Source organism: Miniopterus natalensis, chromosome 19 (genome assembly GCF_054644295.1).
Source record: "Miniopterus natalensis isolate mMinNat1 chromosome 19, mMinNat1.hap1, whole genome shotgun sequence".
In the NCBI taxonomy this organism is placed as follows: domain Eukaryota; kingdom Metazoa; phylum Chordata; class Mammalia; order Chiroptera; family Miniopteridae; genus Miniopterus; species Miniopterus natalensis.
Window position 1 is genome coordinate 9,332,884 of NC_142099.1, and position 14,831 is coordinate 9,347,714.

The following is a 14,831-nucleotide window of genomic DNA, read 5'->3' on the forward strand; positions in this document are numbered from 1 at the left end:
GCCGGGCCGGGCCTTCCTCAGCAGATCGGCGGCTGCACAAAAGGGGGGCAGGCCCATCCTTCCTGCTGCTTTAAGGACCGCTGGTGGCTGCGCTTCTTGCATGGCTCCTGGAAGGCAAGGGTCACAAGACTGGAGCGCACGGCAGAGCCCTTAGGGATTTCACCTGGCGACAAAAACAAAACCAAGTAAGGCCCTGTTATCGGGCCCTGCTGGTGGCCACGGAGGCTGGAGGGACAGCTGAGTGGTGACAGGAGCCAGGAGCACAGTAAGGGCCTGGTAAAAGGATGAGCTGCGGGGATGCTCTGTGGCCAGGGTGCAACTGGCGCCACCAGGTTAGTGGAAAGTTTCCCGCCTCCTCGTGTGGTGATGTCCCTGCTCAAAGCCACTGCACATGCGGTGGCCAGGTCCTACCACCCCCTCTCCTCAGGGGCCAGCTCACTCTCCAGTCACTCTGGAGCAAAACCACGGCTTTGTGCTCTCCCGGGAGAAATGCTCAGTATGACACATGCACACACAGAAACGGCCCATTGTGAAAAGGAGAGGACACTGTGCATGGGAGTCCCCGTTATGCCACATTTACTTAACGAGGAGAAAAGGGGCCAAGTCAGCAGGGACCTCAGGGGTCATTTAGGTTAGTGCCACCTCTCATAGATGAGGGGCAGCAGGCTCAGAGGCCAAGGAGCCAGCCAAAGCCACACAAACAGTTAGTGACAGGCCTGGGATTAGAACCCAGGCCCGGGCCCTTTGCAACGGCCCAGGCGACGTAGAGAGGAAACTCCCACACCGCAGAAGCCAGGGGTTGCTAAAGCCATTGGGTTACCTTTGCTGGGGCAGGCGTAAGGCTTTACAGAGGCAATCCTGGAACTGTTCTTCTAAACAGGCTCAGGGGAGAGGAGTCATCAGAGAAAAACAGAAGGGAATTAGCCAAAAAAGGGGAGGGGGTGCAGAGTTCAATCAGGGCCCCACATTCTCCTTGGTTACTGTGTAGGAATATGCTCGGCTGCTTACGGTGAAGCGTTCAAGTCCAGGTTAAAGACTTAGTTTCTGATTTGTAAGCCATTTCTAATATCTCAAGTTTTTCTTCAAAGTACTTGCTGGGAAATGTGTTAGCGTTTTAAGTAACTGGGGAAAATGTCTGCTGTGTACATCAAATCTTCCCCTTTAGGGCTCAGTCTTTATTTATCACATTCTTTTTTAGGTCAGTAAGACCCAGTGATTTTCTTGTGTGATATTGCTTAAGAGAAAAAGACATATCAAAACCAAATTGCTGCCCTCAGCCCAATAGTGTGCAGTGGAATCAATTTATTAGGTTGCATCTTGCTTTTACTTTTTTCATAAAATAACACAGAAAACCCCAGACCATATAACCAGCCTCAGGAGCCCTTTTACTGGAAACTAAGTCAGAGGCCGACTCCCACGTGGCCTCTGGCCTCCAGAATCAATGAACTGCGTTTCTCCCGTGGGCCCTGATGTGGCAGAAGAGGAGAGGTGACTGGAGCAAAGAGAGAAGATGAACCAATGTGAGAGTGACCCGGGATGGCCAGGAGGGAGCCCCTGGGGGGAGGGCCGAGGGGGCTGGAAACCAGAGGATGCCTGCTGACTTCCTGTGCTCCCACAAGTGGACCAGAAGCCTGGGTGGTCCGAGAAGGTGGCATCACCCACAGGCCCTGACGGCAGATGGAGATGGCTGTTGGGGTGGGCTCTCTGGCTCTGACTGGTGCAGTGGCTTCCTTACCTCTAAATTAGTCCTTGCCTTCTTCAAAACATCGTGTGTCCTGGTCACTGAAACAACAGAACAGCCCGACAAGGCGGAGATTACCAGCTGGGCCCACACTGGCCTTGGGTGTGTGTTCTAAAGTGTGTCTTCCTGGCAAGCTCAGCTCAGGTCTCCAGCTGTCCCCCAGGTCCCACAGTTGCTCTGCTTTCATAATGACTCATCGCACAGGAGGTTCAGGACATCACATCAGTCTCCCCCTCCCCCAGCCACTCTGGTCACTGTCGGTCCACAGCTCAGGTGGGGAGTCTGGAAGCACCCTCCTCCCCCCCTTCCTGTCCCACTCCCTGGCTGGGCGGCACCCACACTGGCTGAAGATGAACTGCTCCATGCTCTCCTTCTGCTGGTTGGCGGTCCTCAGGCGCTCGGCTGTGCTCTGCAGGAGGCTCTCCTGTCTGGATAGCTGGGTTCTAAGCTCCAGAAGCTCCCTTTTCATGGACTCTCCCTGGGGAACAGGGACAGGTTGGCTGTCAATGGGCAGAAGGCTCAAAGCACCCCATGCTTGTTGCTCCTTACAGGATTCTACAATCTTCCCAACTATTCTTGACTGGATTCCATGGAGGTCTCTAAAACCCTGCAATACTGACAGCTCAGCATGAGCCATTAGGTAGGAACATGGAGAACCGGGAAGCCCCCAAGCAGATTGCAGGCCTTGTCTCCTGCTGCTGAGAGGACCTGACCCAGGCCAGCTCGGAAACTCCCAGCTGTGAGCAAGAGTTCGAATTCAGTGCCGACATCAGTTATATCACTCAGCATGATGAGTGAGCCTTGGTAATAGGATTATTATGCCTGGGGAGACAGGGCTGTCCTGAGAGTCTGCAATTTTGTAAATATTTGTGCCAACCTCAAGGTGGCAAAACCCCCTCCTTTGGAATTAGCATAGTCAGGTCCCCTAAGGTGTTGGCAGTATAAATCTGGAGGTAAAAGCCTGGGAGGGGATTCTGAAACCTGCCTATCCAAGGTGCTGCCACCCAGAGAGCAGGCCCGAGGTCTGAGAGCACCCGGGGGTGGCAGACACTCCCTGGGCCTGACCCAAAGATGCAGATCTAAGTGCTAAGGTGGGTTCAAGTGGGTGGTTACAAGTGTCTGCGCATCTTGTGGTGACATTCTGGGATCCTGCTGTACTCTGCGGATGGCGGGTGGGTAGGAATATTGATGCATTAACCTGTCCCTGGACTTCAGCTCAGCCCAACTTGGGAAAGTTAAAGAAACTGAACATTTACAGGCTACCAGGGTTCTCATGTCTCTCCCTTCTCTATACCCTTTCTTTTCCTCTCTGATCTCTTATCCCGGGGTTGGGGCTGGGAGGAGAAGGGATGTGGTCAGAACTGCACATAAAGCAGCCACCACAGATGAGAGGTCCCCCAGGGACACACCTCTAAGGTCCGGTCTGTCTACCTTACCACTGGGCTCCTGATGTCAGGATTGGAGGGACTGGGGAGGCGGCAAGGTGATTAGGGGGCAGAACCGGTAAAGGATGCTGGTCCTCTTACCGCTTTGCCATGAGGGCTCGGCAAGGCCGCCCGCCAGAACATGGTGAGGAGGGAGGCCGACTCCTCCAGCACGTGGCGCAGGGCGCTGGTGCTGCTCTGAAGCTCCTGGACAGGGCTGCCGCCCAGCACCTGGGAGAAGAGGGAGGGAGCGGTGGGTGTCACTGGGGCTGAGAGGTCACTTTCCCCCAAAGCACAGCGGGCCCCATTCGCTGTCATCATCCATATTAAGCTTCCTTTGTGAGCGAGGCAGACACGGGCCTGCCTGCACCTGGGAAACCCTGACCTGGAAGCCCAGCGGCTCCGACCTCAGCAGTGACCTCCCACCTGCAAGGATTCATCTGATTCCAGCTCCCCCCACATTCTCTTTACTTCCAGGCCTGCTCCAGGCTCAGGAGTCATGATGGCATATTGATTAATTTGAATTAAAGGTACCTAAGGAAGAGAAGGTGCGAGACAGATACTCTGAGCCCCCTTTGCCCCCTGGAAGCAGGAAAAAAATCCCCCATGTGCTGATGACAGGTGTGTGAGTGTGGAGGGGGGTGGAGGTGGAAGGGGGCACAGAGGGGATAAATGGTGACTAGAAAAGAAAGTAACCAGTGAATGAGTGAAACACCAAATCAACGTTTCACTCTTACTCTCCTTTCCTCTCTCTCTCAAACCTGCATCCCAGACACAGGCCCTTGAGTGGGAATCGAACCCGTGACCTTCAGTGCCTAGGCTGACACTCTAACCACTGAGCCACACTGGCCAGGGTGCAGTCCCTAATTTTTGCACTGACACCCTCTGCCTTCCCTAAGTCACACCTTACGCCTCACCTGGGCTGGACCATGCGTAGCACCAGGGCCTGAGGGGCCGCTCTCCTCGCCTGGAATGGCCTCCTGCACCCGGGGAACCTGCACCGCCCCCGTGGCGTCCCTCTAGGAGCCTGCTACTTGCCTGGGATAACGGCCCTCACACCCGGAGGGCGGTGTCCAGCACTGTGCCGGGCACCCTTTGTTGTACTTATTGACTTTGATGTGTGTCTCCCTCTCTAGTGTGAATTCTCAATGTCTGGCCATCCGGGTAAGTGGTTTTATTGTCACCATGGATGGCCATGTGCCAATGGGACTGGACCAGAGAATAAGCTACCAATGGGTGCTCAGCACAGCAACACGTGGATGTCCACACCTAACAAGCGCTCTGCTGATGAGGAGGGCGAGGCTGGGTGGGCTCCTCTGGGGTCCTGAGGGGAAATATCAAGCCAGCTACATGGCGAGCAGAGCAGAGTCTACAGTGAAAACAGGAGATGGAGAAGCCGGGCCTGGCTGGGCATAAATGTAAGATGCACCTTCAGCTGTTGGGAGGTGGAGAGCATGAAAAAGCACAGGGAGAGGGAGCTAAAATGAGAGGAAGGGCACGAGGAAGGGGCACCAAGGGGCTGTGGTGTGCCCACCTCTGCGCCCTGAGCTTCGAGGCCGGGGCAGCTGCAGGCGGATCTCACAGCGGACGCAATCTTCCTGACCAGCAGCTTGCCTTCTCCGATCTGCTGCCTGAGGGCGCTGTAGTCATCGATGTGGCCCACGACGTGGCGGCCGTGCCTATGGGCAAAGGAGCCGTCGGCAGCATCGCCCTCCAGCTTGGGAGGGGTCTTCATCACTGGGGAAGCATCAAAACCCAGCTCTGCAAAACCAAACCACAGCAAAAAGCCCCAGTGTTACTTATAATCACGTTTCCAGTTCACCTCCATCCTAAAGGTACATCAAACACTGCCGGGCACCAGGAACAGGGAAGGCAGGCGTGGAACAGCATGAGGGTGGTGCGAGGTCCAGATGTTCTGGGTTTATCATCTTTCTTACATCATCTCACAATGACAAAATTGCCAGGAGGCAAATTCTGTGCTTGTTACAAACGAAATAGTCATGACAAATATTATTAAAAATTAAAAGACTGAAATTTCTGGGATAAGACACAGAGCACGAGATCAGGCTGGATTAGAAAGCACTTTCAGGAAGGGCCCGACTACAGTGCATGAAACAAGAGCAGAGCAGAAGGAAAACCACAGGACAAAGTGTGATGACAGGAAAGGCGGCTCATGAGTGGGGCTAAAGGCCTTGGGACACGCAGAGAAAACTCCCTAAATTCAGACAACGCATGTAGAAGACCAAAGGTTACTTGCAGTAGTAACTGTCCATCGCCAGTCCCTGAGTCCTCTAGTTGCATATTTACCATTTGTGCTACTGAAGATGCCCGAGTCTGAGCCGGGAGCCGCGGAGGAAGAGCCGGGGAAGCCCAGCGCCGGATTCATGCCGACATCCCGGACTGGAGGGGAGGCAGCGGGATCTGGGGAGTGAAGACAAGCAGGGTTTTCAGGAACCCGGACACACTGCTCACCAAGCGCACACCCAGCCACCACTTCGCTGGAGATCCGAGGCGGCCTGACTCGCCTCTTACATAGTCATCACCCACGTGCCACCAGTGAAACAAGAGCAAACCAACCACTTGGTTTGGAACAAGATGTTCCTAAAACTGAAGGGTGTTCCATGAGAAAGCAAGGTCTAGCTTAAGAAATTATTAGGTATATTTTTCTAACCCCAGTTTTAATTACAATTTTGTATGTAGTCTCTAATACTATGCTTTGTAACTAAGTAAAAATATACATAAATATAGGTAGCATGTATGTTAAAAATATTGAATCAAGGAATGAATAGACATATGGGCAACTAAACTCAGCATTCTAATCACCATTGTGATGAGTCAGGACTGGAAAAAACATAATAGTATGAGAATAGGAGACAGGAGCCTTGGCGGGAGCCCAGTGGGAGACCAGGCAGCAAGCCTACAGGGCAGGAACTGGAAAGTATCACAGACAGAAACCAGCCTGCTCAGGCCAGGGTGGCCTAGGGCCTGCTCCCCACTCAGCCTCTGGGGGGACGGGAGGTGCAGTGGCTGAGCCAGTGGGGCTGAGTCCTGGCTGGTGCTGGGGAGGCAGCAAGAAAGGGGAAAGCCTGGTTAGAAGGAGGGGACAACCATCATGGCAGCCCGCGTAGGGCAAGGCGTCCTACAGGCCTCCCCGCTGGCTAAGGGCTGCCTGCTGCCGTTTCCTCCTACCTTGGAAGAGCGGCTGCTTGTCTGCAGGGTCCCTGTTGGCCGGGGACTCCTGGCTGGCAGAGGAGGCGCCGAGGCTGGCTCTGCTGGTGCCACCATCCAGCTGCTGCTCCAGCTGCAGTCGCAGACTGTTGTTCACCTGAATGCTCTGCTCTAGCTGCCCTCTCAGGGCTCGGATCTCTGCCACCAGATGGCTCAAGTCACTGCTCAAAGTGACCTGGTGGCAGGCATCCCAGGCGTAAGCTGAAAGAAGAGACAGGACGGGTTGGTAGCCTCCATCCAAGCATTTCTCAGCATTTGTCAGAACACTCCTCCGTAACATTCCTTTCTGCCAAGGGCTCCACTGTCCTCTCAGAGTCCCAGGCCACACATCTGTGATGGAAATGTCACTTTTCCCGTGTGGAGTCTGGCACACATCCAAGTCTGGGATTTCACTGAAGCTCAAATTACCCACATGCACCTACAGGGCATTTGACTGGCAGATGAAGTCAAGCCTGTTATCTCCATATTGACTTTAGTCCTGCTGGCTAGTGAGCAGGGTCTTCTAAGACAGGAGGTCAGCACAGAACTAAAGAGGGGCAGGCGCTGGGGGAGGAGGAGAATTGATGACCACCCCCACCCCCTTAGGAGTCCATGTCTTCATTATGTTCCTGAGTTTGTCAATGTCCCTTTTACATGGTGGTGCCACGATCTGACCATATTTCTGACATGGTCTCACCATAGGGACACCACGCTCACATCGCTGTGGTCTCAGGCTGAGGTGGCCCTTCCAGAAACCTTGGCCGACAACTTCCTCGTGGAAACGATCATCTACCTCCCTCCCTCGATCTCAAGCCCACAAATGGCTACAGACCCAGGTTCCACAACCTGTGTTTCTACCACCGATATTTTTAATCAAGCTCAGGACTTTTCAAAATCATTATTTCAGTAGGTGGCATACATCTTCAATAAGACTGTAAAGTTTAAATCCAGCCTTGAAATTTAGGTCCTGTTAGTGGTATTTCCATAAAACAATTTCCATAGCTTTTCATTTTCTCCCTGGGGAAGGGGTCAGAGTGGGAGCAGGCTGCCTGCTACATGGGCTGTGTGGGTGGTCGGTATGTATTAGTCACAATATTCAAGGCCTTTTTCAGATGCTGACACCATCAGGACAGTTCTTCATATTTAAACAATGTCATTGTATAATCTGGGCCTTGATGAACTTGTTTCTGGCCTAGATGGTGGGTGAAGTTTAACCCTTGTGACCTATTTTTGAGGATGTCTAGGCTCCATCTTGCTGTAGTCACCCCTCTCTTTTGATTGGCAGCCCCAGGCCTGGTTGGTGGTTTTCTGAGACAGAATTGTGTAGCTTCCCAAGCTCTCTAAACTCCTGAGCTTAAGAAGACCTCACTGGGATTCTAACAAGGATAGGAAGCCACGGGGCAGGGGAGTCGGGGAGAACACACACCTTTCAGCCCCTTCTTGGAATTGCCATAAAGGGCCTCGTAGATCTGCAGCTCCGACTGCAGGGTCTGGAAGAGCTGCTGCTTCTCCTCACACTGCTGCTGCAGGAGGGCCAGCTTGTGCCGCAGCCTGGGGGGAGACGCGAGGCCTGCTGAGCTGGTAGCGCCTGGCTGCAGCAGGGCAATGCACTGGGAGCCAGCCTTTGCATCAGAGAGTTCAGCCCTAGCTGTGAACCCAGGGGTCACGGGGACCATGGCTTTGATTTTACAGATGTGAAGACAGGCTGGAGAGGGAAAGTGACTGTGCTTGTAGTCGTGTCATTAGCTACAGCAGCTGGGACACACCGGCACAGTGCTCCTACTGCCCTGGAGTGAGTGCTCTTCTCATGCAGCCAGGCAGTTAGAGAATCTATGCTGGGGACGAGCATCATGGCTGAAGTTCTGTCCTCTCAAATTTGGAGTGACACAGGCATCCCAGAGAAGCCCTTCCTTCTGTGCAAAGTCACCCATAAATCAGGAATAGCAAAGGGGAAACTGAGGTTTCAAAAAGGGGCGATTAACTATCTTGCAATCCCTTCTTCTACATGTGAAACTGGGGCCACCTTCCCTACCAGTGGGCTCCCCCGAACCTGGAGTCTTTCTCCTGGAGGGAGAGTCGTTCCTCCTGGAACTGCAAGATCTCCTGCTGCTTCTCCTTCAAGTCTTCCAGAAGCTGCTGCCGGTCCACCTTCTGGTGCTCCAGCTCCACCTCCAGCTCCTGAAGCCGGGACCGCGAGGTCAGCAGGGCCTCCTTCAGGCGCTCTGTTTCCTGGGAGTGCTCTGGTGGGCAGAACGCAGGAGCGTTTAGAGTGGGGGGCAAAGGCCAGCAGGAAGATGAGCCGAAGCACACAGAGCTGCAGGAACGTCTGGAGAGACTTGAGAATGTTTACAAGCACTCAGGTTCCTTCCTTTTCTGGTTCAAAACCAGCTGTGAGCTGGGGGAGAGGTAGACCAGACACCCAATATATACTCTGACAGCCAATGGCTACATATCTGCAGGCAGGTTTGCATGGAAGGGGTGGATTTCCTAGAGCTGCCTGCCCCTGGAGCCTGGGAGTCTGAGGGCACACAGTGGGCACCTCTCAGGAGCAGCCAGTCCAGGCTGAGAACGGCCATGGGAGTCTGGGTGAGTGGGCCTGGGTAGCTGCTCTTTCCACCTCCTCTTTGCTTCTCCAATGGGCAGGTGACTGGTGTGGCAAGGGAAGAAAGGGGACCAAGAGTGACCACAGCTTGTGGCTTTTGACACCCACCTCTGGAAACATGACTCAGCTGAGCCTGTAGGCTGCGGTTTTCTTCTCGAAGGGCTCTGTTCTCGTTGTAGAGCTGAGGTGTGGACTCCAGGCCCTGGCTGCAGAAGGTAGAGGTGGAGCCTGTCCAGAAAGTGCAAGCAGGCCAGTTACGCATTTGGGAAACAGATGCCTTCAAAGTTGCCACTTCTGTATCTCCAACGATACTGCCCCACCCGGCAGAAAACCACGAGGACGCGAGCCTGGTGGGCCTAGGCCTGGTTTCACACCCGTCTTCCTCTTGGTGGGTTCTCGGCTGCATCATTTCCTGCCCTCGATGTGGTCCTTAGGGAGGTTCACTCCCCTAAACAGCTGCTGCTGCACTGTGGGCAGGACAGGGTGTGTGGGAGGGATGGCCTCCCAGCAACAGCAGCCTGGGGGGACAGGAGGGGGAACCACCACTGGGTAGGTGGCTAGGGAGGGCCCCGAGACCTGGCTCTACCACCTGCCAACCATACGACAGGGGCGCAGAGGAGTCAGCAGGAAGTATGTGAGCAGGTTAAGGATGGCTGAGAAGCCCGGCTCTGGGGACAGACCTGGCTGGTTCTGCCAGAAGGAAGGTTCCTCTCTGAGCTCCCCTAGCCCCATCCACACAGTAAGGGCAATGGCACTTGCCCAGCTGCCTTGCTGGACTATCTGCAGGGAGCAACCAGAGCAAAGCCGACCGTGGTGCTTTGAAAACCCAGAAGCTGTGCCCGAGGGCCCTCCCTCCAGAAGCTCCGACCCACGATCAGACCGGGAAGCCCGTGGCCGGCCTACCGCTGCCGCGGGCCGTGGAGCTGAGCCGGTGCTCCAGCTGCTCCCGCAGGCGGTCGTTAATGCAGATGGACTCCTCCAGGCGCTGGCGCAGGTTCCGGATCTCACCAAGGTGCTCCTCCAGCAGGTCGGCCCCTGCAAGGAGAGAGGAGGGAGCCGGGATCCTGGTCACGGGTGGGGCCACACCTATCTGAAGGCGATGGGACAGGAGGAAGGGCCCACCCCCAGGGAGAGGGTAACAGGTGCAGAGGTGGGAGGGGTGCTAACGACAGCCGGCCGTGCCTGCAGCGCCCGCATCACCTGCGCCATTCTGCTTCGGGCTCAGTCTTTTTCTGCAAATGACAATCGTCTCACTGTTGGAACAGAGCTGCGCCCCAGCGTCACCTGTATAGCTAACCTGTCCACTGGGTGCAATGTCCTGGCCCTGACGAGGAGAGCCAGGAGTAGAGGCAAAGTCTGAACTGGGTTTCGTACACAGGATCTCCTTATGGGGTGGGGAGCTGGGTAGAAACGGCCACCCCTTCTGTAGTAATTCCTGGATGAGGGAAGCATGTCTGGGAGTGCCGGTGCCCTTTCACTTTATCCCCAGGGACCAGAGAAATGAGAAAGCCTCACCCAGGGAGGAAAGGCACAGACTCTAAATCAGGTTTCATTTCACTTGCCTGTGGGTTTGGAGTTCAGCTGGCACACAGAGGAGCCTGAGGACAGGTCCCCAGATGTGCTCCCTTTCTGGGGCCTCATCATATCCCACTGGCCGCTGCTGCCCAGGTACCTAGGCTCCAGGATTCTGCCCAGCTCTAGGGTGCCCCTCGGAGGAGAGAGGGGCTGGGCAGGGTTGAGGTAGTGGGAAGAGCTGGCTTCCAAGTGGCTGCCCCGCAATGTGGCCGGGGGGGTGGGATGGACGCTGTTGACACCTGGGCAGAAAGAAACACGAGTGAGAAACAGAGGAAAAGAATCAGTGAGGAAGTGTGTGACTGCTAAGAACAGACACTGGCGGGTGCATGTGGGATTTCAGAGATCCCAGCCACTGCGGAATACCAAGGAGATGGAGACATACACTAAAGGCCGTGTATTTGCCACCATGAGACACCAAGAGGCAGGGGACTGATAAAGTATCTGAAAGTCACCACTGTGCACAAAAGAGAAGCCCAGTGGGCCCAATCCTGGCTCCTGCTATAACTCCTATGGTAGAGTCTAGGGAGGTTCCAGGAGTAGAACTCACTCCCGAGTCAGGGGTCAAGGGTGTGATGGGTACAGCACTGAGCACACCTGTGACCAGGACTATTTTGTTGGCCTGTGAGTCCTTGCCTTCCCCAGAAGCTGAGCAGTCCGTTTTTCCTTTCCCTTCGGGGCTGTCAGAGGACAAAGGGGACATGAAATCCAACTAGACAGACATGGTGACCCCAGCTCCTCCAGACCGAAGAACTCCTTGTTTAGGCTGCGGGAGGCTCGATGGCAGGCGAGGGGTGACTGGGACCTCACCCAACATGATTCGCCACTCCTGTCTAAAGAACCCCTGAAGACTTGCACGGAGGGAGCGGGGGAGGGCCTCTCCTTTCACAGGCTGAAGCCTTCATAGATCTTACGAAATCATGGGCCTTCCCTTGAGCACCATCATCGCTGCTTCTGTGCAAAAAGCAGCCCGGCTTGGGGACAGACAGAGAGGCGGACAGGGCTGTAGTTTAGGATGGCCACAGTCACATAGCTGCTCTCTTGCAGGGACTATAAGGATGGGCGGCAGAGCCAGCAGGTAGTTCCACCCAAGCAAACAGGAGTGAGGTCACATTTCCTCCTGCAGAGCCAGGCTCCTCTGAGTGCTTATTGCCAATTTTTATCTCCATCTGTAATTGGTTCTCAGATTTGGCTACATACTGGATACACTTGGGACAACGTAAAAAACATATATACTGATGCCTGGACCCCCCGAGATGTTGCCCTAATTGGTATGGGGTACAGCCTGGGCACTGGATGTTTCTCAATCATCCCAGGTGGTTCTAACAGACAGCAACACTTGGGAAATGCTGCCATGGGTCTCTCCTTCCCCAGTTTTAAAATACAGATATCCATTAGGATGACTGGGAGTTAAAGAAGAGGGTGAAAAATGTAAGCCTCTACGTTTTACTTGGGATTTAATAAAGATGGGATTTCCTACCTCCTTCAACCCACCCAACACAAGGCAAAGGGGGAAATCAGTGGTTGTTGAGAGCCAGCTTACTGTTTCACCGAAGTTATACTAGGTTCCAAATCCATTAGCACCAGTAATCAGTGCTCTCATTTTCCCGTCTCCCTGGCCCCACAACACAGAGCACATGCCCCCCAAACATGCAAGGACACCCGACAGACTCTTGCACAAGATTTTAGCCCCACAGTGACCTGCAAAGCCGCCATGCACTGCTGTCCACACGAAAACTTGGTTCAAAGCAAACAAGAGACGCTGGTAAGTGATGGTCCTTTGGAGAAGACTGAGCCTCAGGAGGGCAAAGAAAGGGCTACAGTCTTCCTCACCAACGCTGGGACCACCCCAACTCTGGTCAACGCCCCAGACTAGATATGACTTCAACCCACATCACCAGACCCCTTTTTATGCAGTGTTCTCCTGCGTTTCCCTTGGACAAAGGTAAATCGACAGCTGTGGAAAGGGAAAAGTAAGCTTGATAACACGTGCCGTGTTGGCATGGGACAGGTTTGTTAGCATCAACTGTTGGTTCCAGAACTGCCACAGAAATACATTCTAGGTCAGACACACCAGCACTTCCCACTGATCTCTGAGAGACACAGAGAGAGGGGTGAGGGGAGAGAGAGAGGGAGGGGGGAGGGGGAAGAGGGGGAGAGAGAGAGAGATTGGGAGAGGGATTGTTGCAAGGGGCCTCCAGAATTTGTTCGGCTGAGCTCAGCCCATGATCTGAGCAGGACAATAACAAAACCATCCCAAGCAGAAAAGGTATAATGGAAACATGGAACTGGGAGCGGAAGACCCAGATCAAGGCAGGCCCATCTCTCCCGCTCACTAGTGACCTTTAACTAGTAACTTCCATGAGCCTCAGTTCCCCTCTCTGGCTCTCCCTATCACGTAAGCTGTGCTCACAGCCTGAGGCTCAGGTAAGATCGGTTCGGTTCGTATTGCCAGGTAAGCCTGGATTGCTGGACCTGTGTGAGCTGATAAGCAGAGGGCAGCCTCTTAGGCTCCACTGACCGCAAGAGGGAAGATGTACAGACTCTCCTAAAAATGCTCTTAGTCTACCTGGTTCTGGAAGTCAAAGAGGGAGGGGGAAGTGCATCCATTTTCAGGGCGGACAAAAGAAACAAGCTGGTCCAAATGGCTCTGGAGGCTTCAGGTGTACACACTCTTGGCTGTGGTCTCGGGTCACTGGACTTCCTTTGTGTTATTTTAAGGTAATCTCAAACTGCTTTCTAGTTGTTTTTAGGACTACTAGAAAGCAAATTCATCATGTGAGGCTCTTTTCTTATTTCTTCTAAGCTATAAGTAATCACACAAAAATTTTAATGACGAGGCACCTAACGCATATATACATCAAAGCCTTTTCTAAAAGGTGTACACAGTCTAGGAATTCTGTGAGTCAGAGGACTGAATCCACAACAGACATCAGGGCCTGGGCTTCTGGGTCTGGCTGCCCAAGTGTCCCCTGTCCAGGGGCAGAAATGAACCCTGTGCAATAGGAAGAGGGGCTTCCACCCCCTTCTGAGTCCCACTACGTAGCATCACCCCTTTTGGCCTCCACCTGAGGGTGTCAGGATCTGAGCTGACTAAAAAAAAAAGCATTTCACAGCAGGAGGGCACAGAAAGGATTCCCCTGAATGTGGCCATCTTCGTCAGGGTCCCTGCACCTTGCACAGGAAGGGCACAAGGGGGCGCTCTCTCCCAAGCCCTGACAGCAGGTGTGTTGCCAGCACGCCCAGCTTTCTGCACACCTGGTGGTGTTCCACACAGTCAGCAGTGGGGAGCACCAGGTCTGGGGCCTGGTGAGCTAGAAGCCTGGGAACAGAGGGACACACACACCAGAAAGATGACAATAAATACATTTCAGGAAAGAAAAAAAAAAAAAAAAAAAGCAAGCAGTTATCCCGCCCTCGTCCGCTGGTAATGTGCGCCCCTAGGCTTTTCATAAAAACTCTGCCATCAAACCAAAGCCATGCAGAGCCACATGGGGGTGGGGCTGCCACTCGCAAGCACACAAACGCAGAGAAGTGCTCACTTTCTCCCAGCTGCTTCTGCAGCATCTGCAGCTCCTGCTGAGCCTCGGCCAAGGAGCCGAGGAGGGGAGGGCCAGTGGAGCGGAAAGGCAGGAAGCTGGGTGGAGCTGAGAGCAGCGGTGCCTGGGGGAGGCTAACCAGTGTAGGTATGGAGGGAAAATGAAGGCCTAGAAACAGAAAGTTAGGGAGAAAGCAGAGACATCATTAGACAGAAAGGAATGAGTGAAAGATTGAGAAGGTGAAGCTGTTCCCTGACCAGGTGTCTCCTTGGTGAGTGGCTGCCTGGGATGCTAAGAGTGATCATGGCCAGGGCCAAGGGTGAGCACTGCTCCCCAAGAGGCTGGCCTGGCTGACTTTCCTCCCTTCCAGGGCTACCCTGCAGACATAGTTAGTCTATGCTCATCTTGGAAACAACTGCCTATAGAAGGCAACATGGCATTGCCACGAGCCAGGCAGCCACAGCCCCATCCCAGTAATCCAGGGCCCTGGCAGGCCAGGAGTGTGGTGTCTGAATGCTTTCCAGGCCCCCTGGGGAGGTGCTCCAGCAGCTGCTAGTCCTTCCCCTGTGACTAGGAACTCCTTTTTCTGAAAGCATTAGGGCTCATCTTGAGGAGTGCAGGAGTGGAGTAGGACTGTGGGGAAATTTGCATTATTAATGCATGTAAGTCAAGACTCTGATGGAAACAGATTTCAGAATCCCACATCAATGAGTTCATTCACCAAATGAAAAACAGAGGCCTCCAGG

At 54.0% G+C, this 14,831-nt stretch overlaps 1 protein-coding gene across 2 annotated transcripts in view; it reads right to left on the minus strand.

The window, feature by feature from the left end:
• Positions 1-14,831, minus strand: part of PDE4DIP (phosphodiesterase 4D interacting protein) — a 102,797-nt gene continuing 87,966 nt past the window's right edge. The window contains exons 34-47 of one of the 2 annotated variants that reach the window (XM_087827735.1): positions 14,089-14,253; positions 10,537-10,788; positions 9,878-10,009; positions 9,083-9,202; positions 8,423-8,612; positions 7,799-7,923; positions 6,355-6,594; positions 5,473-5,586; positions 4,700-4,926; positions 3,268-3,396; positions 2,081-2,219; positions 1,736-1,782; positions 821-872; positions 1-163 (exon numbers count right to left, since the gene is read on the minus strand). In XM_087827735.1, coding sequence (XP_087683861.1) covers positions 18-163; positions 821-872; positions 1,736-1,782; positions 2,081-2,219; positions 3,268-3,396; positions 4,700-4,926; positions 5,473-5,586; positions 6,355-6,594; positions 7,799-7,923; positions 8,423-8,612; positions 9,083-9,202; positions 9,878-10,009; positions 10,537-10,788; positions 14,089-14,253 — 2,078 coding nt within the window. In that variant the 3' untranslated portion in view covers positions 1-17. The remainder of the gene's footprint in view (positions 164-820; positions 873-1,735; positions 1,783-2,080; positions 2,220-3,267; positions 3,397-4,699; positions 4,927-5,472; positions 5,587-6,354; positions 6,595-7,798; positions 7,924-8,422; positions 8,613-9,082; positions 9,203-9,877; positions 10,010-10,536; positions 10,789-14,088; positions 14,254-14,831) is intronic. The other variant, XM_016223390.2, reaches the window with a different exon arrangement.